Raw genomic sequence first — 22,687 nt, 5'->3', positions numbered from 1 at the left:
GCTCAGACGCGGGGAGGCCTGGCCCCAGCTCTTCGTTTCCTATGGAGCAAACTTCAGTACTTCTGTCCACTCAGGCACAAGTCCTAGGGAGGTCTTTTTCTCTCAGCTGCCCTTACACTGGCAATTCTCCTGCCTCCATATCCTGAGCGCTGGTGTTATTAGCGCGCACCACTATCCCGGCCAGTGCTCCTCCTATGGGAGGACAAATCCCAGGAAACAGCACCCCCACCTGATGTCTCCAGATAGCACCATTCTGTCCTCACTCACTTGGCTGACAACAAAAAGACTGAAGGGGTCAGGGAGTGGGGCCACCTCTGCTTGGACAGTGACTGGCTCTACTCAGTGCCCTGGGTGTCTAGCCTTGGCCCGGGTATTGTACTCATGCTGCGTCTGACCTTCTGATTACTCACATCAGAACAGTTCTCCCCTCGGGGCCATTCTGCTCCCCATACGTGAAGACGCTGGCAATACCTAGAGCCATTTTTGAGGCCTAGAAAATGCTTTTGGCATCAAGTGGGTGGCTTCAAATCTATATCCTATAGCTCACGGGATGGAAGTCCATCCTCCACTCAGAGCTAACGGCACTGTCTCTGGGAAACTTTGATGCAAAGGAAGTGTTAGTCTACTCATTCTACAGCTGAATCCAGTGAGGTTCTGGGCAGGAAAGTGGTTCACCCAAAGTCACTTGCTACACTGGCCACGCCTGGAGGCAGAGCCCTATCCGACTGACCCAAGAGCCTTCGGCAAGTTCATGAGCCCTCTTCTCTAAGAGCAAGTTAGCTCAGCTCTCTCCCAAATGTCCCTCTGTTTAAGAAGTACGGCACACTCTCCCCAAGGTTCACTAAGCCCCTCACTGACCACACCCCATCTTTTGTCCCAGGCATTTCCAATTCTGTGCTCCCTGGACTTTGCAGAACTCAGGCTGAGGGAGGGGTCATAGTACAGGCCTGCTCACCCCAGAGGTCCCTGCCTGAAGCTCCTTCCTGTACCCCTCAAAGCCTGCTCTGAAAGCACTACAGGGACCACACAGGGACCAGCCAGGTTCTTGGAATCATACTGGTTTGGTCTCTCTTCTTCTTGGGCACCCTCCGCCCTTCAGCACAGTTGCGGCAGCAGCTACTGCCCAGGCTCCAGCATGCCCACAGACTCGTGTGGCACTCAAGTCCTGCTTGCAGGAGGCAGGGCCTCAGGGCTTCTGCCTCAAGTGGGACTGCACTGTCCTTTCAGACTTAGGTCATTAAACTTGCCTGACAAACACTTAACTGAACATCTGATTCTCCTGCCTCCACCTCCCAAATGCTGGGATCACAGGCATGCACTGCCACGCCCAGCTCCTGCTCCACTTGAGTCATGCCTGATCCAGGGCTCTGGTTCTTCTAGCCACCAGCCTTTATCCCTAAGGACGTGCTAGATCCGGCACACTATTCCCCCACATGCTTTGTTCTGCCCTCCCTGCACTCAGAGCATCCGGAGGAGACAGCCAGTGGCTGCATGGTATCCCTGTGACCTGGACAGGAGTCTTTTGTGCCGGATACCTTTCTAGAGAGTGACTCTTTGGTTCTCCGCAGCATCAGGACCAAAGGGCACGCTCTCCAGCTCTGCAGGGGTACCAGTGAGAGCCAAGCAGCAGCCTCTCCCCTCATGTCTGTGGCCTGTCTGGCTTCCATCCCATTTTCCCCCCCAGGCAGGAAATGGAACAGCCCCACAGATCACAGCCTCACAGCTTCTCCGTGGGCTCCAAGCGTCTAGGACACAGCATAGAGGCCTCTGCCTCTTCCAGAGCCTGACTCTTGCAAGAGTGCCCCACCTGATGGGCTAGTCATCATGTTCAGACATATTTCTAGAAGTAGCTTTCATCAGGCCTGGAACATCTGAGCACTAGCTGGGATACAAATCCAGGTATCACAATATCAAAGTCTTTGGCTCTGCGTGACCTCAGGAGCTGAGTCGGGGCTGAAAGGGGTCTACAAGCTGGCACAACACTTGCCTCTTACAGACGGTGGCATTCCTGCCTCCCTGAGTCACTATCCCCATTGGATCATCACCAATCCTGCAACACTGCTAGCTAGGACCCTGCCTCCTGCCCTTTGCATCACCATAAGTGCCTTTCCATGTGACTTTCAAAACAAGTGCCCTAGACTGGGGTGGAAGAATGAAATATTAGGGTGCCTGGGACCCCTTTTCTAATAGTCTGTAATTTTCCCTGTATGGATAATAGTCCTGAAAAGCTGGTCTGTAACCTGGGGTTCCTGAGGTGACCAGGCAGGTGCTCTAGGTCAGTGGTTCTTAAAGTGGGAGCTCTGGCCAGCAATCTGGGAACAGGACCTTGGTGGACACTTGGGCTCCACCTTTGCTGAAATGAGCAGAGGCCTCTGGGTGGCTTTTCACATCTACTAAGTCTGAGGACTGTAGCTCAACTGTGGCCAGGGAGAGCAGCATAGTCTCTGTTTTCCAATAAGCCAGCCTCTTCCCCATCATGAGTGTGCCTCTCGAGCCTCTCCTCAGAAGCCCTGTGGGTTCCTGCAGCAGGCTTTTTTTCTCAGCCTCTGGTCACAGAGGAAGCCCTGAGAGGATCTCCCTGCTCTGTGGTTAGAGATGGCTCTTTGCATTGAGCTAAAGTTCCTAGATCCTGCTCATCTGGACTCCAAACCTGCCTGCCTCTGCAACTGAAAGATCAGGCCAGGCAGACATCCCTCTGGAGTCTGCTCTATCTCTGAAGTGGCAATCAGGAGTCAGTTCTACCCCTCTATCCCCCTAAGATGGGCAGAGAGTCAGGAAAGCCACCAATGTGCTCAGCTGTAGAGTCAGCAAGAGAAACCCTTGTGGAGTAAAGTAGGGAAGAAGATGAGGACAGCAGAAGGGTGGGGATGAGGGGAGCAAAGACACAGAAAAAAGGACCGGTCCCAGGATGGACAGGGAGCCAGGATGCAGACCCTAGCCCAGCCCAGTCATACTCCAGAACCAGAAAACACCCATTCTTCCCAGAGCACATCAAAGCAGCAGAGGACCACTGCTGTCCCCTGGACTACTTCTGGCGTGGGCTTCCAGAGCTCCTCTCCAGATCTGCTTTCCAAGCCCCTGGCATCCTCCTGCCGACTTCTCATGGCCAGGCTTCTGAGAGAAGAGCTGGGGAGTCTTCATGCTGCTGGGCTGCAGAACTCCCCAGAAGTCTGGGCTACCAAGTCCCATCTCACATGACCCCTAGAGACCGAGCACGTCCTGTCAGCATCTCTGGCACATTATCTTTCTGTATAATTCCTTTGCTGAGTACCTTGAGTTTAGACCAGGCCCTGGAGCTGGCTAGTGAAGAAGGAAGCCACGGGGAGCCCCATTGTCCCACGGACTGTGGGCCAGAAGGCCTTTGCTCTAACCATAACCATGTGGGAGCCCTTAGTTAAGAGTCCTGGCATAGGAATCTTCACACAGGCTTCTCACATGGGCCTCACTGAAAGCCAGAGGAGACAGACTTGACAGCCATAACCCAGAAGAAGGAGGTACTCCCGGGACCTGTCGGGGGAGGGAGGGAAGGGGAGGGAAGGGGAGGGGAGGGAGGAATGATCCCCTGCCCCGCAGAGTGCTGGAAAGCCTCACACCATGGAGAATCAACAGTCCAAATGTCAACAGTGATGAGCCAGGCAAACCCAGGTCCAGAGTCTGTCAAATTCTTGACTCTTGAGATTTTTGGAGAGGTGAGGGTCCAAGGCCTAGATTGGACAAATTATATGCTCCTTCCTACTGGGAACCAAGGGTTAACAGGAAGGGCAAGAGCCCCTGATGGGAGGCAAGCTGCCCCACCTCCCCAGACCCTAATAGACAGGCCTAACACAATGCAAAGACCCTGGCCCCAAGCCCACCAAAATTGACCACAAGGTTGATTCTGCGGGTTCTCTGCTGCTCCAACTCTGTGTATGCTCCTGACTCTTGGCCCTCTCCTTGTGAGCCCTCAGACAGACAGACAGATGGACTGACAGACAGACAGGCAGACACATAGATGGGGTTACAGGGCCTCCTGCGCCCTCTGGACTCACCTGCCCCGTGGCCTGACCCGAGCCGTCAGAGCACACAAACTGCACAAACTCCTTGAGCGAGTCCTGCCCATGATGGTGGTGGTACCGGATGGTTGGGTGTGTGAAATACGGGCTGGACTGCTGGATGATGGACGTGGAAGGGAAGTGCAGCGCTGACGCTGTGGCCCGGGGGCTCCCTGTGTGCACACAGGCAGGGAGAGAAAAGGGTGTCAGAGCAGCCACAAGGGAAGAAGATGCAGTAGTGGATCCTGAGGAAGAGGTGGGGTGGGGCAGAAGCACTGTGCCAGGCACAAAACCCCTCAGTCATCTAAACTGAAAAAATAATTTTCAATGCAATAAAAATAAATAAAAAATAAACTGGCAGGTAGTACCTGAGGGCCAGCTGCTTCCGTCTATAAATAGTGTCTGACTGGTGCCAGGCAGGGGGTGAGGTGAGGCAGGTGAACAGCAAGCTCCAAGTGCAGGGCTGGGTGCTGTTTAAAACTGTTAGGAGGTTGCTTTTCTTTTCTTCAAGACAGGGTTTCCCTGTGCAGCCTGGCTGTCCTGACTAGCTCTGTTGGCCAGGTTGGCTTAACTTATGGAGAGCCGCCTGCCTCTGTCTGTGGGACCTACGGTGTGCGCCACCACACCTGGCCAGGAGGTTGCTTTTCTTGTTTGTTTGTTGGGACAGGGCTTCTTGTAGCCCAGGCTGAACTTGACCTTGATGGCCTTGAGTTCCTGATCCTCTTGCGTCTACTTCCTAATGCTTGGACTAGGGGCTTGAGTCTGGCTGCTTTTACGTTGTCTGTTTTGGTAGGTTGATTTTCTTTTGTTTCTGCAGTACTGGGGATTGAACTTGGGTCCATGCATGCTGGTGGAGCTTTGCCACTGAGCTACTGTCCCAGCAAATGGTTATGTTATTTCCTTGTTGTAAGCTTTTGTTCTTAATTTGGTTTTTTGAAACAGAGTCATACAGCCTCAAATTCTTGATCCTTCTGTCTCAGCCTCCCCTGTGTGGGATTTCAGGAATTGGCCTCATCCTATGTTTTGCAACTGTTTTTTTTTTGTTTTGTTTTATTTTGTTTTTAGAAATAACACATTAATATATTACTTATCTGAAGGATTGAGGGTCTTTTTTATTTATTTTTTTTTTGATTTGGTTGTTTTTGGGTTTGTTTTTTTTTCATCTTTTCTTTCTTGCACCCTTGGCAAATACCTCACTTGCCCTGCCCTAGATTTGAGTTTTCCTAAAGGACAGACAACAGGATTCCATGGCTCCAGGGACTCTGGACAGACAGGCCCTGCCTGCACAGGGTGGACACCTGTACACACACAGCTTCAAATGTGTAAGCGGGATGCATAGGCCTCCTTCACTGTGCACTCACAGTTCCTACCCCTGTACAGGCCTCATCTCCTCCCCAAGTTCTCCCCCTCCCGTCTGTTTCCAATCAGCTCACTCTTGCTCTCAGTTTCATTAGGGGGCTGAGGAAACTTGGCTTCTCTCTGGAGTTCATAAAAATGGAGTGCAGCAGAGTGGAGCCTGCCTCCCTCCCACTGCCTGCGCAGGGCCTGGGCTCCCTGCCCCCACCTTGTGGCCACCACACCCTGCCCCAGCGCTGGCTGCCTCTGGGCTCTAAGCCAGGAGGCCCCAAGGAGGAAGCTGGGAGGTAAACCTCCCTGTTGTGTCCTGTAGAAGAGAAGAGAAGCATGGCAGACACAGGGCCACGTGCAAACAAAGGCCAGGCCTTTCTGCCAGATGGGTACTGAGGGAGGAAAGGAGCAGTGAGGGAGAGCCAGGTTCCCGAGTGTCCTGCCTGGCCCCACCCTCAGGAAGAGCCAGCATCTTCGCAGGGCCTGGAGAGATGTGCCCTCAAAGTAGCAGGACAGCCTTTTCCATGGCGAGCCACTTGTCCTTTTGGCCCAGCCCTTCATCTCTGGGAAAGGCAGGGAAGCCCAGATTACGTGACAGTTTGCCCTAGGACAGACACCAAGAACCTGGACTGCTGAGCAGTGCTCTTTCCAATCCACAGGAGAGCAACTTGGCTCAACTACTTGCTGGTGGGGGAGGGGGAGGCTGCATGCAGCTCCCAGTGAGCATGTGCAAAACATGCACCCAGCATAGACTTACAGCCAGAGTTAGCACGTGGGAGGGGAAAGAACAGAGTGGGCAAGCCTGGTTCTCAGAAGTACACTGCCCATCCCATGCCTCCCCACTGCTGTGCCACGACCCACTCAGGCAGCCCAGATCCCTCACTTGGAGTGAGCCCTGGCCCTCCTATAGTACCTGGCCAGCTGCCCTTTGCTGTGGCTGCCTCCCCGCAGTGTCCCCTCAAGCCCCGCCCCCATCTCTCACCTGGTCTGACTCCAGCAAGCACAGGCAGCGGGTGGTGGGTGAAAGCCATGCGTGGGGAAGTGCCCTGAGAGGAGAGGGCGCTGCAGAAGTCCAGCTTTCCTGACTTCTTTAGAGAAGCAGGGCCTGGGGGGAGGAAGCAGCGACACGCAGGTTTAGCTGGCTGGGGTGGGCAGCCAGCAAAGCAGCCTGCTCCTTCTCTCCTCAGTGCCCAGCAGCCCTTCCTCCGCCTCGGGCCCTGCTCTGCTCCTCCTGTGGCCTGACCTCAGGGGTGCAATCTGGCTATGGTTGCTTCTGCAAAGAGGAAAATGAGGCCCCTGGTAACATGGGGGAAGAGGATGCTGGGCAAGGGTGGCAAAGGAAGGCATTGTGCTTCCTGACGGTTGGCAGGGGAATTAAAGGAGGTGCAGGGCTAGCATCTAGGAAAAGATGCATGGGGAGCCCACAGGAGCCAGCTGGAGAACTAGGAGTGATGGGCCATGAAAGAGGTCAGAGGGACAAGGGTGAAAGGCACAGGCTGGGGGCTGTGATAAGGTGCCCTGAGCCCTGGAATACTCTGGCTTGAAGAAGTCAAAGCTCCTTTTCTGAAGAAAAGGAAAAGGGAAAGCATAGTTAGAAGACCTCCCTCCCCCAGTGGTGCAACAAGCCAACAAAGGCCAAAGTCGGGGGGCCAGAGAGCTGGGAGAACCCTGGGGACAGAGCCAGAGGGCAAGGACTGCCCTGGCCACAGGGCTCAGAGAGCGGGGTTCTTCTCTGCCCTGGTGCCAAAGGTGAGGGTGGCATTCAGCCAGAGACAGGGGCACAAAAAGATCCTGTTTGGGCTTTGCCTCTGAGAGCCAGAGATTGCAAGCCAACGTCATCCCTGCCTCGTATGCAAAGCATCCAAGTTACAGGCTGGCAAGCGGGGCTCCCAGGGGCACAGTCTTTTGGTATGTCTTGTCTTGGGCTGAGCTTCCAGGCCATGCTGAGACTGACCAGGCAAGGTGGTGGTGAGGCAGACTTTGAACTGCGGTCTTTGACGGATTAAATCTAGTTGGTTTTGATGCGAAAGGGGAGCTACAGAATAGAGACCCAGAGTTTGAGCCACAGAAAGAGGTGGCGGGGGAAGGGCGAGCTCCCAGCGACCAGCGGAGGTGTTATCTGGCAGCAGCTGTGTACCACCTGATAGCTGGCATGGTGAGGAGGGAGAGAGCCCCACCAGCTGTGCACAGCTGTCCCTGCTGCTGCACAGCGCCTCCCCAGCTGTTCCCATCCTGCAGCTGGGCTGCTTAATTGGCGATTTGTCGCAGCCCAGGGAAACAAGGACAAGTTGTGGGGTAGGGACCTGGGGGTGCAGTGCATGGCAGGACTGCCAGAAGCAACAGAAATGGCAGGCGGTAGAGCAGGCAGAGGGAAGGCTGCAGAAGCCTGGCGAAGAGGCTCTCGGGAACATGGAGAGTCAGTGGCAGCCAGCGGTCCCTGCAGACAGAGGATGTCGCCTGCCCAAGGGCAAGCCTGCCTGGGACCTGGGACATAGCAATCATCAGACTTCCCAACTCCCTCTATCCACCTCCAGGGACTCCCGCAGGGGTGTGTGTAGGTCACACTGGCCCAGGCCCTGTCTGCCACAGGGAGACCCTGAGAGGGACCACCAGTCGTGCTGGGGTGCTTTTCCACAGAGCACAGTCTCCACTGGTGCTCTCAAGGGTCGAAGTTCAAAGTCCATCTCTCAGCCCAAGACCAGGAAGTAAGCCTTGCTGTCTTTGCATGGAACCAAAGCCAGGGGCTTGCACTGGCCCTCTCAGCCCCATCTCCACAAGACAAGTTGCCGTCAGATGAGACCCCAGCTTAGACGATGAAGCCCAGTCCCTAGCTCCATCCAGACTGTCCCCAGCTCTATCTAGAGCGGGCAAGTTCTGTATGCACTGTACAATAGCAGGTCTACACTTGTGGGTCTCAGGGCCTCAAGGACAGCCACAGCTTCTGGTGGGCACATATTCTTCCCTCTGTGCTTCTAGGCTACCCACGTGATCAGCCTGCACTGGAGCAACCTGTGGCTGGGCCCAACAGGAAGCTAGCTCAGTGAGGACTGGGAAGTCTGGGCTGCTTCCTCTGGGCATTTTAGAATCTCTGCTCTTTGCTAGCTTCCCATGACAGTTCTGCCCTCCCATCCTCAGTTCTGAGCCTCTTTGTAAAGCTGGGCCCCAAGGCCAGGGTTAGCCCACCTCAAATCCTTCTCCCTGAGGGCATCTGGCAATGTCTGCGAACATTCATAGTCATCCAAGGGCAACCGGATGTGGTGGAGCACCCTGCAATCCCAGCGCTTGGGAGACTGAGGTAAGGGCATTCAGAGTTTAAGGCCAGACTGGCTGTTACATAGCTAGGCCCTGTCTCAAAACAAAAAACAACCGGCTAAAGGAGGGGGTAGATGTTTGCTACTGGCATCTAGTGGTGGAGCCTGGAATGCTGTGAGCACCTTCCAATACAAGGGCTGCCCCTGCCTCAGAAAGCCAGAGGCCTCAAATACAACCCTGGGCCCAGCTGGGAAAAATCATTTAATCCAGGGAACCGCAAGGCTAGGCAGGTCTCTAGGGCCAAGGGGCCTATGAAGAAGAGGCCATGCCCTTAATAAATGGCACTGTAGGCTCGGCAGCCGTCTGCTCTACCCACCATGTCTACAGGCCAGCTACCAACTTCGGTAGCTAAGCTCCTCACCCTATTCCCCTCCTTCAGTGTGGTCTGCCACCCTTAGGCCCAAGAGCCTGTAAGTGCCGCCTGACAAAAGAGGGCACAGGGAAATACGGGCGGCCAAACTGCGGCTGCCATGTCCGTACCTGCATCCACATCATTGGGCCATCCACTGGACTGGCTGCTGCCAGCTGCTGGGGAGCGGCCTGTTCCCGGGTAGAACACATCGTCAACCGGGCTCTCCATCTCACTGTCGTCAATGGACTTGGGGCGCTTGGTGGTGCTGAGGAAGAAGGGAGTCAATGGGCCAAAGCTCCAGGCAGCCATCAGGTATTGTATGCTGGTGAGTGCCAGCGTCTGAGTAGAGCATCTCCGGCCTGCTCTACCTTGGGTTATAAGAGATCACTGAGGACCCATCAGAGAATGGGCAAAACCTTCATCTGTCAGCTTTGCTCGGCCCACTGTTTCCTATCAGCTCTCAGCTGCGCCGGGTCATTAATGCAAGACTAAAACCATAAACACCAAAGGCTGGAGAGACGGCTCGGAGGTTAAGAGCATGTACTGTTCCTATGGGAAATCTGAGTTTGGTCCCTAACGTTCATGTCAGGGAGCTGTAACCCAGCTCCAAAGCCTCTATCCACGTGCACATACCCATACCAGGCTCTCACGATGGCACATGGCTTTAATCCCAGCACTCGGGAGGCAGAGGCACACGGATCTCTGAGTTTGAGGTCAGTCTGGTCTATAGAGCAAATTCTGACAGCCAAAGCTACTGTCTCAAACCAATAGCTACTGCCTCAAACCAATAAACAAAAAATTAAAAAAAAAAAAAATTCAAAGCCACTCAGTGAGGCAGAGGCAGGCAGATGTTTGTGAGTGTGAGGCCAGCCTGGTCTACAAATCTAGTCCAGAACAGATGGCAAGGCTACACAGAGAAACCCTGTCTCAAAAAACAAATGAACAAACAAACAAAAAACCAAAACCATGGGGCTGGAGAGATGGCTCAGAGGTTAAGAATACTGGCTGTTCATCCAAAGGTCCTGACTTCAATTCCCAGCAACTACATGGTGGCTCACAACCATCCATAGTGAGATCTGGTGCCCTCTTCTGGTGCACAGGCAGACAGATGCAGACAGATGCTGTATAAGTAATAAATAAATCTTAAAAAAAAAAAAAAAAAAGAAAGAAAGAAAGAAAAAAGAAAAACCAAAAACAAAAAGCTACATGGTGAACAAAAATGTCCTAGTTAAAAAGGAAAGGCTCAACCTTCCCATGCTGACCTCTGGCTCTGACCTCAGGCTCACTCTCCCAGGCATCGCTCTCCTTGTGCAAACAGCCCTTCCTATCCAGATCTTCCTATGTTCCATCCTGGTACAGTGGCCTCACTGCTCTCAGCCCCGCCCACACATGCTGTGGCTGGAGGGAGCTTCCTGGAACACTCATCCTACCATGGCCTCCTGTGTTCCCCATTCCCCTAAACGAGTTCAAACGTCTTCTGGTCTCTAAAGCCCTACATAGGAGCCAACCTGGCAGCATGCCCAAGTCTGACTGAGAGGGAGGCTTCTTTTTACCAGCTCCCTACAGATGCCACCTCTACAAGAGGTGCCCTCTCTGAGCCTCACTTCCAGGCAGAGCCATGTCTTCTTGTGGTTTGGTCCCACGATCAAGTGCTTCAGGACAGCATAAAGGGAGTGGCTGAGCCTGGTGACACCCTGGAGTGCCCCACCGAGGAGGCATAGCTGCCTAAGCCATCCGTGGTGTCTAGGAAGGGGAGGGGCCCTTGCCTACCTGGTGGAAGGAGGGGAGGTGATGGACCGCCGTCCCAGGGTCACTTGGTTTATGTTGTAGTAACTGGGGCTCTCCAGGTCCGCCAGTGAGAAGTTGGGCCCTGATGCGGTTGCAACAGGAGCTGGAAGACAGAGAGGTTGATGAGGTTGGAATCCGCTGCTTCAGACCCCATGGGCCAGTTAGGTTGCCATGAGCCATTTCCCAGAAGCCCAGGAAGAACCCACTGTGATGTCTGGGCTGCTGGGAAGAACCCTTTCCTAGGTGGGGTTTCCTGGTGGGGTTGTAAGGGAAAGAGCATTGGTTGTGGGTTCCCCCACCACAGAGGTTAGACACGGGATTCTCCGGACAACTGCTCCTCCCAGCTCCGGGCCGAAGGGGCAGAGAGTCCCCAGTATGTCATCAATGTAGCTCTGTGAGATCTGAATGACACCTCTGTACCCCTAGTCCTGTCTCTGACAGGAGACAACTTACTTTGTGATACTCTCACCAGCTCTGTCACATTCCAGACCCCAGACGTCACAAAGCAGTCCTGGAAACTTAAGTGCCCTGAAGAAAGAAAATGGATGGTGAGTGGGGTCTGAGCAGGAGTGGGCGCCAGCCCCCATTTCCCCGAATTCTCCCCTGCTCGACCCCAGCCCTTCAGGATTTCCCACTAGCCCTCGGTGCCCCTCAAAAGGGGGATACAGCAGCGGAAGCCTCCCTCCTTGGATGGCAGCGGAGGTCACTGGAGAACTGGGAAGGGAAGGGGGATGGGGTGGGCACTGACCGTTGGGCAGTGGTTTGATGTCCGCATCTCCTTGCTGGTTTGAACTATCTGATTGTCCGGATTCTGCGGGAGAAACAAAAGGGAGAAAGGGTCAGGAGAAAAGTCTCATACAACTACTGGCCAAGCAGCCACTCTCCAACTTTGGGCCCCCTCTCCAGGGCTATCCCAGGGGACTCCTGCAGAGGAATAACAGCAAGGGCTTCACTCTCAACATTGTGGGCTGGACTGGTCACTGTGGCGTGGGGAGGGGCACCCTGGGCAGAGTGTGCGGTGGCATCGCTGGCCTCTCCCCACTAGATGCTTTGTTGTGACAAACCCACACTGCGCAACGAGCCCAGAGGGACAGAGCTGCCATGGGTAGGTAGCACTGACCAAGAGTTAGCAGTCAGAAGGATATCAAGGGAAGAAACCAGTGATGGGCGCTGTCCGTAACAGGGCAGACCCTCAGAGTCCTCCCTCTCCCAGAGGGCCATTCCCACCCCTAAGCTCATTAATTAATGCTGCTCCTGTGGGCTCATGCCCCCTCCATCTCACCTTTATGCGTACAAGCAATGCCTGGCAACCCGGAGGGGGAGCTGTGCCCTGCTGCCACCCATTCTGTGCCAGCCTGTCTGGGTTGTCTCATGCCCCATTGCCACAGCTGCTCAGAGGGAGCCTGAGACAAGGGCCTATTGTGTGGTGGAAGCCCACAGAGGGCTGGGGGCAGGGTGGAGTGTGTGTGTGTGTGAATATTTTGCCGAGCTTGAGAAAGCCCCCACCCCACCCTACCCTCACCCTCCAGGTCCTCCAAAGCTTTGTGTGTGCCAGGGGCAAGATGGGGACCTCCATAATGCCTGCCTGGGCATGACAGCTGGTGAGAGGGTGGGGGTGCTGAGGTAGGTTGTAGGGCGACGGTGAAGACTTAGCTATTCATAAGGACCACAGGGGTGGTATTTGACACTGTGCCCTGGCTCTGGCCAAGGCTTTGCTGAGCTCTCCGGAGTGGCCCAGCCCGGGTCACTGGACCATTCACCCATAGAAACGTGTATAGCCTGCTGGCTCCTGGGAGGGGCTGGTGGTTGCTGCTCTCGGAGCCAAGGCCCTGTACGTTTGTGGCTGGGAGCACTGGCCAGGCTCCTGGACTACCTCATGGTGCCAGGTAGAAGGATGTCACTTTGGGGGCCCTGATATCCTTTTCCTTCATGTTTTCTTTTCTTTTCTTTTTTTCCAATTTTCTTTTTCCTCTCTTGGCAGTGCTGGGGATTGAACTGAGGGCCTCATGCATGCAAAGCCAGAGCTCTGCCACTGAGCTAAGCCCTGGTCCTCCAAAAAATTTTTTAATTCCAAAAAACAATAGTAAATCTTTTAGCCGGGCTTGGTGGAGCACACCTGTAATCCTAGTACTCAGGAAGGCAGAAGGAGGCAGATCTCTGTGAGCTCGAGGCCAGCCTAGTTTACAAAGTGAGTCCAGAACCACCAAGATACAAAAACAAAAACAAAAACAATAATAATGATAATAACAAATAATCTTGGCATGACTTAAGAAAGTGGAGCTTTCAAAAAACATAATAATAATAATAATAATAATAATAATAATGAATCTTGCTATGTCTTAAGAAAGAGGAGCTTATGAGAACAGTGCTCACAGACTTCCCCTCTGATTTGAGGTGCATCCTTCCATGTCACTGTGGGCTGCCTCTTTGCTTGGCATTCTTTGCCACAGGGGGAGGGTCTAGGGCCTCCTCCTATAATCTCTGACTGTATCCTGAGACCTCACTGTACCCTGGTATCACACAGTATGGGCTTTCCTCTCTCTCTGGATCCCTGGGTCTGAATCAAATCCAAATCAGTCCAAGCAGAAGCCAAGGGGTCTAGGTGGCAGGTGGCCTATGCTAGGGCCTTCTCAGAACTCCACTGTGAAGCTCCCCGCTGTGAAGGAACCCCACTGTGGAGGACACAGCCTCAGGACTGGCATGCACAGTCTGTCAAAGAATACATGGCTAATGTTCTGCTGCCCTGTGGCCTGCCATGGATCCCACTCATCCTGGGACCAGGAGAGCCCCCAAAGACCTCTAGGCCTGGGTCAGTTTGAAGGAGCTGAGAGTCCACCCCATACGGGTGCAACTGGCCCACTGCAAAAAGCCAAGTAGAGAGGGAGGCTGTGCGCCTGTGCGTGCGTGCATGCGTGCATGTGTGCGTGGGTGTGCATGTACCCAGCCAAGGGACAGAAAAGAGTAGGGAACGTGACAAAGAGAAGGAGGTGCGCCAGCGGCTAAGGCAGAGACAGACAGGAAATCCTTTTAAACCAGGACACTTCCCAAAAGGGTGCTGCTGTTATTACTATTAGTTCATATAAAGGAGCAAGCGGGAGAGGCAGGAGAGGATGAGACCGGATGCCACGCGCCACCAGGCGTGGCTCTGGGCGCTGCTGGCAGCCATTTTAGACCTTGGCAGCCATCTTATGGCTGGCGGCCCTAGTCAGCATTGCCACAATGCCGTCACCACCAGCCCCCAACAAGCTCAGCTCAGCTCCAGGACAAAAGGCAGAAACACTGGAAGTCTGGACCTAGGCTCACAGGCAAGGGAGCCAGCCCTAAAGCCAGGGCAGCTGCAGCCAGGGTCCTTCAGGTCTGTACTAACCTCAGCTTTTATATCCCTGCCTGTGCCATGAAAGGGCAGGGAGGATGAAGCCGGTGCCTGGCAACACTGTAGCTTTGCAGAAAGGCAGCTGAAGCCCCGAGTACCATGTCTATACCCAAGGACCTACCAGTTATGCAAGAATGGACCCCTGCCTAACAGGGCCAAGGGGATCTTGGAAGTAAGGGATGTTAAACCCTGTCAGCTCGGAACACATCCTGAGTAGACATGAGAAAGGGGGGTTGGCAGGGAATCAGACAGGCCACTGGGTCCTCAGTGGTCAGGCTCTGGGGCCAGCCAAGGGACATCCCGCCACCCAGAGATGGGAGCCAACGGCCAGCTTTCTCATGTGTTAGGCTCTCCGAGACGCCTTAAAACCAGGTCTGTGCCTGCTCTGGATACCCCAAGGGACCAGCAGCTGGGCCCCAGGGCACCTGGACCCCTTCTTCTGCCCAGGACCCCTGGAGGAGGTTATAACAGGGCAGAGAGAAGGAAGGCCTTTAGAGCAACCCCTCCTCTGGCCCCGCCTCATAGCTGCTTGGCTTTTATCTGGCAGAATGGGGCTTATCAGAGCCACCAGCTGAACAAACACACAAATCCACGGTTAGTGAGAAAAAATACTCTGCCTGAACTCTTTATCTCCTGTTCACAGGCCTTGCACACTGCCCACTGCCAAAAGCACAGGAGGGAACCCGAGGCGGTACAGTGGGGGCTGAGTTCTCCACTCTGGAGGTAGAGGGTGGTCTTCCCCTGCTCTGGCCTCGCCTTGTCTGCCTTTTCATTTCAGCCACCTTCTTTTCCTCCCTCCTTGTCCCCAGTCCATCACCACTCTTCTCTGGGAGCCCCTGCCAATGGGCAGACAGTAGTGAGCCCCTGCCCACACCCCCTTCAGTGTCTGCTTTCTCACTGGGGACAATGGGCCAGCTGGTGGCCTGTGGAACAGCGGAGGGACAGGGATGATACTGGCTCAGACACAGCAAGGCAGGTGCTGCCTCATCTCTTATCCTGTTCTGCCCAGCCCACACTGGACACTGTCACTGTCACTGGCTCCTCAGTTTGCTGTGGCTATATTTCCTGGGGGCTTTGCTTGCTTCTGCCTCTTCAGCTTGGCTGCCACGCAAGCAAGAGCTACAGCTCCAGTCTCCATTCAGCGCAGGCTGGCCCCGGCTGGGAAAAAGAAATAAAGCTCCTCCCTGCACTCACTTTCTGCAGAGCCTGGGGCTCCTACCACTTCCTTCAGAGAAGGAACCAGGACAAAGGGTTCACCACCACCTCCCCTGGACCCAACCCAAGACAATTCAATGGTCTCTTAAGTCCCGGAGTTGAAGAACAAAACTCCTCCAGGCTCCAACGTGTCTCTCTTTCTGCCCTTCGAATGGAACTGCCTAAGAATAGGCCCTACCCTTGTTTGATGGATGCCCTACATGGGCAGGTAGCTTGAGCCCAGCCTACCTGAGCCAGGTTTGGCTCACAGTTCACTCTCAGTACTAATGTGTGGTTATGGGTCAGACCACTGGTGAGATGCCAGTGTACAGCTCTTGTCTTTCTCTGAAGACCCAGGCTGCTCATACAAGGTATGCCTCTGAGGCAGAGGCCACCCTGCCAGTTGTCCTAGCTACTCTGCAGGGTTTCTGGAAGGCAGGGCTGTGAAGGGGCAAATGATACATTTGGATTGATTGGGCATGGGCTCAAGTGGCTTCTACAGAAAGGCCTTGACTGCAGGTTCTTGCAGGAGTGCTCTCTAGTCTCTCCTATACCACAGGCCATTCCCCTGCTGTTACAGGTGTCAGACGGCATGCAACTGACAGTGGCCAGCGTGGGCCCTTCCTTTTCCTATGCCCCTCAATGTCTTTTGGGACAGAAAACAAAACAAAGCAAAACAAAACAAAACACAAAACAAAATACCTCCCATAAAGCTGCCTGTCTCTTATCTCTGGGTTTTCTTTGGTCCCTAAGACTCTATCATTCCCTCTACATTCCTATACTTCCTTGCAGTTCCCTTTCTTCCTTGATTCTGTCTGCTTGCACACGTGTGAGTGTGTGTGTGAGTGTGTGTGTGTGTGTGTGTGTGTGTGTGTGTGTGTGTAGAAGACTGCCTCTTAAGCAGAGCTCTGGAGGACAGCTCTCATAGCCAGAGCCCAGCATTGCCCAAAACCCTGATGTATGTGTGTGTATATATATCCCCAACCACAGACAAGGATGTATTTATGGCTCCTAGCAAGTGAGGGAGGAATTCCTGCTCACTACAGCCAACACTCCACGGCTCCCACGCGAAACAAGCGCATTCTGCAAGGGGGCAGCTGCGTTTAGCTCGCTGGCCAGCTGCCTCCATGGACTTCACCCAACATATTCTTCAGGGGCCAGGAGGGGTGCACAGATCAGCCTCGGCTAAACTCCAAAAGCATACCTAGGCATGTGGGTACACTCGGATGAGCACACTTGTTATGTACCCTCCTTCACCAGCTGCAGATGCCACCAGCCCTTTCTCAGTGTCAAGGACAGGTGGAGTAATACGGAACATCCAGAGCCACAGAAAGGAACACCTCAACTACGGCAAACTGCTGGTCCAGAGGCAGGCAGGGTGTCATTCCAGATCCCACTTCTGCCCTCCCTAGGGCTGCCTCTCATCTGCCTGCCTCGCCCCCTCCTCTGTGATTCCGGAGTGTCCAGGGCACAGGAAACCCAATCTGAAGGAGAGCCAGAGGCCCAGCCTGCAGCAATCAGAGCTGCAGAATGTGACTATTGTGCCTCCTGAAACCCAAGTCAGAGAATCCGAGACACCCTGAGGAGGGGCCCGCAATGGACGGGGGCTGGGGGAAGGGTCACAAAGGGGTTCTCCCTGTCTCAGCAAACAGGACACTGGGGACCTGGACTGAGGAAGTCCTTGAGAGTGCAGGGCAGCCAGAGGGCAGAGGGAGGCGGGGCTGGGCAGACAAGGGGCTTCTCAGGTCTCCCTCGCTCTTCCCTACGTTCCCTACCTGTCCCTGCGCTAGCACAAAACCCATAGCAGTCCAGAGGCCGGGTCTTCCCTCCTGTCACCGGTAGATTTTCACAGCTCAGACGCAGGAACCTGAGCAGGAAGCACAGCCTTGGAGCTGTGGGTGGGTAAGGAGGCTGCATCATACTTCCACCAGCCTTCCTCTTTACTCTCCCTCCTCACCTCTGCAGCAGGCCTAAAGGCTTCAGCTTTGACTTGAGTCACCTGTCAGGGGAGCAGTGGGTGCACCAGAGGGAGTAAGTGAGAGAAAGAGGAAGAGACTAAGGCATCACCACAGGGACACAGGGTCTATCTACCTGAGGGCTGAGGCAGAAGGAAAAACAAGCGCATGGCCCAACAGGTTGGACAACAGAGACCCTGGTGGACCACGGCTAGCATGGGAAAGTGACATTTTACCCTCTGCACTACTTTCTGTCCCTGCTTCTTAGGGAGATGAGTCTGCGGGTTCCCCAGGTCGAGGGGGGAGCCACTGGTCTGCTCTCTTCCTATAGTCCACAGCCAGGCTTTGTTTAAGAGCCTCGGGTCCTCTATGAGAAGGCTGGCCCGTGCTTACCCTCACCCATGTTGTGGAAATGGAACCCCAATTGGAAGCTCTCTAGCCACCAAGACTCCCTCTCTCACCTTCGAATACGGAGAGGGTATTCCTACACTCACATTTTTCTCCTATAAAACAGGAACGGGGGTTCTGTCTCTCTGGCAGAGGCCAGTAGAGGAGAGGAAGGAGGTGAGAATGTGAACAGATGCACCCAGGGAGGGACACAGGCAAAGGCACCCAGCCTGAGACGGCTGTAAAGGCCCTGAGCCACAACACTGGAGAGGTGTGTAGGCCCACGGGTAGACCCAGCCCTCCCAGGCCAGGAGAAAACAAGCAGATGCAGGGCTCACAGGGCTCGCTAGGCAGCTAGACTGTCCCAGCGGGATGCCTCAGAGGTGCCACAGGCAGGGGATTCCACCAGAGCAAAATTCCCACCAGAGCTAACGGGCAGGAGACAGTATAGAGGCTGCCGAAGGAGCAGGTAAGCCTCTCAGTGGGATAAGGAGAAGCAGAAGCCACCTGGCCCAGGCTCTCTTCTCTTCTGCTTGAGTCTGAACCTCCCAGGAAGACACTACTGGTCTAGGCTGCAGGGGAACTACGTGGGTACGCTACCAGTCTGGAGACCCTGGCTTTATCCTAGCACAGAGGGAACAAAGAAGACATCTAGTTAAAGGAGGACAGAAGTCAGGCAGGCAGCAAAGGCACCGGCCACTCAGGTAAGGTCCGTGTTCCAGGACCTCCCAGGCCAGCGGCCTCAGTAGAGTTCACACTGGTTCCTTGGCTGTAGCTTCAGGTAACACCTGCCTACTGGGTTCCTGGATAAGGAGCAAGTAGGAAACATGGCCCAAAGCAGCTCCCTGAACGCTGGCTATTCTTACGTTGTAGTTTCTCTTCATCTCTGCTTGCTGAAATGCTACCCCGCCCCCACCCCCGCCAGGCTCTGCTCAGATGCCACTTCAACTCACCCATGACGTACTAAGTATATCCAAGATTGTAGTTTTTGGACCCAGGGGCCCCAGTAGTGAGCAGCGGGGCCTGGGTCACTACCTTCTGTAAACAGCAGCGGAGGGATTTCTCAGCCACTGAAAGGCAGACCCAGCTGCGCCCCTGTTACAAGTATGTCCTCCCTACAACAGTCATAGTAAATGGTCTGGGGATGCTCACCACAGGGAGAGACAGGAAAGACACCGGGAGATGGGCACGGCCAACAGAAGGGGGAAGACAGTGCTTGCCCTTGGACTCCAGGGTCCCAGCTTTAACTACCTGCCTTGCACTGCCCTGCTCAATCCTGGAGTTGAGCGGGCTGAAGAAACCCTGGGATAGCAGGCACCACCTCCTGCTGCCCACAGCCCTGCCTTCTTTATAGACAATCCACCTCTGGCCATGTTGGCTGTGCCAGCATTTGCCAGAAGCTGCATCTAGCATTTCCAAGGGCCTGAATCCAGGGATCATATGATCGTGAGGTCCAGACAAGTGGTCCCTAGCCTAAGAACCTGGCCCTCCTCAAAGTGATGGGTAGAAACTGACAGTGGAGAATGCCTTGGAAGATCCGTGTTGGGGGTGGGGAGCGTATGCCCCACCCCAGCCCAGGGCTTGAAGACCTGAGCCTCACCCCACTCCCTCTCTCTATTTCCAGCATTGCCCTTTCCGGACCTTTGAGTTGCCCAGGCCAGGCCAGGCCAGGCTAGGCTATCCAGATATCCACGCCTATCCCCAGCTGCTCCTGGGCTATTAATAGTGTTTCCCCTTCCCAGGACTGGGTGACACCCCCCCCCGACCCAGCCAAACACATTTGCCCTTGGTCTAATTATTCATGAAGGGAAAGAGTACTAGTCCCTAATGCCAGCCCTAGGCTGAGAGGGGCAACAGAGGCTCTGAAGGTCACATAGGTGACTGACGGGGACCAGCAAGAGCTTCCAGGAGGGGCTGGCAGAGAGGGAAGAGTTAGGAAGGGAATTAGGGCCAGGCCAAGAAGCCTGTGGAGGGAGGCCTATGCAAAAGGGCCAGAGGTCGCCTTGGGGACAGGTAGAAGGGGAGCAAAGAAAGGAGGCAGCAATTGCAGAGCGCTGCTTTAGGGGTAAAATGAAGCTGAAAGGGTGATCTGCTTCTCCTTGCTAGCATCTACGTACGAGCATTCGGCAGAGAAACCACAGGACCAGAAGCCTCCATGCCTATCCCCAAGATTTCTGAACAAGTTGAGGGGTGAGGGGCAGAGAGGTGAGTCCAGTCAGCCTAGCACAGGGAAGGCTGCTAGGCTGTAGTTTAGGAAGTGGAGCCTGAGGGGTAGCGATGGAGGGACAGGGCATGTGTCCTTGCACCTCTGCTATCCTGTTTCTCTAGCCCTGCTCCCCCTGCTGCCCACTGCCCTGCCATCCCAAAGAGAACTCATCCAAGAATGCTGGGAGCCCTAGTGGGAAAAACCTGGCAGAACCCAACTACCTCAGCTCACCATAGAGGGCAAGGTGGGTCAAAGTACCCATCTCAGCCCCTACAGGACAGCACCCTGGCTGTGGCAGACCAACTGTGGTTAGTGAGAGAGGAAAACACCCCATAATCAGATGTTTCAGGAGGACTCGGTGGCCCTATCTTCAAACCCTACCCCCCTGGGCAGCAGCCTCCAGCTGGGCCAGCACTGGCAGAGTGGGGGAGGAGGCTCTGGATGGCAGGAGAGTCCCCGGGATCGGCTGCAGGCTGCCTGGGTGGGGACCCCTCCCTGAACCAAAAGCTCTGTGAGGATGCTTGCTCCTGTGCCTCCACCACCTCTCACACTCCACAGAGCCCTTCCTAGATCCTTCTTGCAACTGTGGCTATTACTTTGATCCCCCCTCCCCCAACAGAGCAGCTCCTAGCTGGCTCCTTCCTCCTCTTCCTCCCCCGCTGAAGACAGACCAGCTTTCCATTCCCACATTTATTCCTCCTGTAAACCCCAACTGAGCCTCACATCAAAGGACTAGATGGACAGAAGGAGCCCAGGGCACCTAGAAAAGGAAAGGACAAGCAAATACTTTGTCCCTGGCCTGCTCCTCTTCCACCTGGGAGTCCCAAAGGCTGCTGCCATCCAGAGCCATTTAGACAAGACAGGAAGGACCTGTTTGTTGTGTTGTTGTCTTTTGTAAAACCTTGTCTGTTGTCATTAGTTTTTTGAGACAGTGTTTCTTTGTGCAGCTCTGGCTATCCTGGAACTTACTCTGTTCAAGGCTAGGCCTGAACTCAGAGATCTACCTACCTCTGACTCCAGAATGCTGGGATTAAAGTTGTGCACTACCATGCCATGCTAACTCCAATTTTCTAATCTGATCCTGGTGAGCCCGGGCAAGGCTGGTGTGGCACTGGGGGCTGGAAAGGACTTCGGGCCTAGACTCAGAAGCCTGGGCCCAAATCTTCGCCTTCCTATTAGGCCCCTTAGGTGGTCTCTTTGGCATCTTAGTGCAATGCAGCCTGGACCTACTCGGCAGATGAGAAGTTAAGTGGGGACTTGATTTTCACTAAGGACAGTTTCATAGAAGGTTCTACAGACGTATAGGGGAAACTCAGGCTATTTACAGAACACAATGACCAATCCACCTATCCATCTGGGCTAGCAGGTGCCAAAAGTCCCTAAGGACTCTGAAGGGGCTGGAGGAGCTTTGCGTTGCGCTCCCCAACACAGTAGCTAGGTGGCGCATCGAGTTAACGACTAGCTGCCCTCTGCCGGTCACTGCAGGGCGAGCCCTTGGGGTGCTGGCCTAGAAGTTCCGCAGACACAGACGGACAGGGTTCTCTTTGACAGGGCCCAACAGCAAGGGTAAGGACCCAGTGTGACCACCAGGAACGGAGCTGCCCAAGGCAGTGGCTCCCGTGACTGCCCTTGCCAAGCGCATACTGGGATACAATCAGGGCCGAGCTCCCCTGAACATTCATTAGGAACAGCTTGCAGTGGGCGACCAGATGGAAGGAGGCTTCAAAAGGGAGGTGAGGAGAAGCGCGATGTAAAGCGTGGGCCCACCCTGGCCCCAGTAAGCTGCCCCCACTTCAGAGTTTTCAGTTGTTCACCCCAAGAGTGCTCCCAACATGCCCCAGACACCCTCACCTCTTGGTGGTGCTAACTTGCCTCTGCAGTTGATAACTCTTGGAAAATTCTTTCACCACCCACCTTGCAGTAGTGAAAAAATGGAAACTGAAAGCCTGATTAGGAACCTCAGACAGGAAAAGAAATGGAGAAGTCAGGGAGGGGGGAGGAGGAAAAACAAACAAACAAAAACAAAAACAAAACATCGGCACAGTAAAGCCTGCAATGGCAGCAGAAGGAGTAGGCACACCCTCCCAGGCTGCAGGCAGAGAAAGGCCCCTTTGTTCTGCCCAGAGGTTAGCCGAGGTGAGGCCCCGCCCTGCAGCCCCCCTGACCCTGGGCAGTACAGATCACTTCGAAGGGGCTGGCTGGGCCTGGCTGCTTCCCTCATCCACTGGCCAGTCCTCAACCCCAGCACACAGTAGTCAAGGGAGGCAGCCCCTACCCACCGGGCTTAAGAAGGGCTGGGATTCCTCCAGTGCTCTCTGGATGCCTTCACTGCCAGCTGTTAATAGCTTGCTCAGGCTTCTTCTAAGCTGTGGATCTGGGGCAGAGCAGGGGCAGGACCCAGCACGTGCTGTTCTGGGAAATGGCTCATGGGGGGCTGGCCTGCCGTCTTTAGTCTTGTTCCTGATGAGCCTTTCCCAGTGACCAAAGCTAGGCTCTTGTGATGATGTCTCACACTGAGCCTTGGCTGCAGGCTGGAATCACCCTCACTGTGGTGATCAATTGCCAGTGACTAAGGGCTGAGATCACACACCTCAGACCCTGACAAAGCAGAGACTCAGTGAGGGTGTATGAAGGCTGGATGAGAGAGAACTCAATAAAGAATTGTCAGCTCTGCAGCACTCTACTCCCCCTGGGTTAAGGTGAGGAAGAGCCTCAGCCTCCAGCACCTTGAGCCTCCAACCT

General features: G+C 54.5%; 1 protein-coding gene across 7 annotated transcripts in view; it reads right to left on the bottom strand.

Annotated features, from left to right (window-relative positions):
- The window catches only part of Nfix (nuclear factor I X), a 94,919-nt gene that overhangs the window by 11,985 nt on the left and 60,247 nt on the right, over nucleotides 1–22,687 (bottom strand). For 5 of the 7 annotated variants that reach the window (XM_021632210.2, XM_060392351.1, XM_021632211.2 and 2 more), the window contains 6 exons: nucleotides 11,579–11,641; nucleotides 11,284–11,358; nucleotides 10,813–10,933; nucleotides 9,171–9,307; nucleotides 6,361–6,483; nucleotides 4,029–4,204 (listed from right to left, as the gene is read on the bottom strand). In XM_021632210.2, coding sequence (XP_021487885.1) covers nucleotides 4,029–4,204; nucleotides 6,361–6,483; nucleotides 9,171–9,307; nucleotides 10,813–10,933; nucleotides 11,284–11,358; nucleotides 11,579–11,641 — 695 coding nt within the window. The remainder of the gene's footprint in view (nucleotides 1–4,028; nucleotides 4,205–6,360; nucleotides 6,484–9,170; nucleotides 9,308–10,812; nucleotides 10,934–11,283; nucleotides 11,359–11,578; nucleotides 11,642–22,687) is intronic. The other 2 variants (XM_060392353.1, XM_060392352.1) reach the window with 1 other exon arrangement.

This window comes from Meriones unguiculatus, chromosome 10 (assembly GCF_030254825.1).
Source record: "Meriones unguiculatus strain TT.TT164.6M chromosome 10, Bangor_MerUng_6.1, whole genome shotgun sequence".
In the NCBI taxonomy this organism is placed as follows: domain Eukaryota; kingdom Metazoa; phylum Chordata; class Mammalia; order Rodentia; family Muridae; genus Meriones; species Meriones unguiculatus.
Note: the sequence above shows the minus strand (reverse complement) of the source record. Positions and strands in the feature narration are given on the sequence as shown.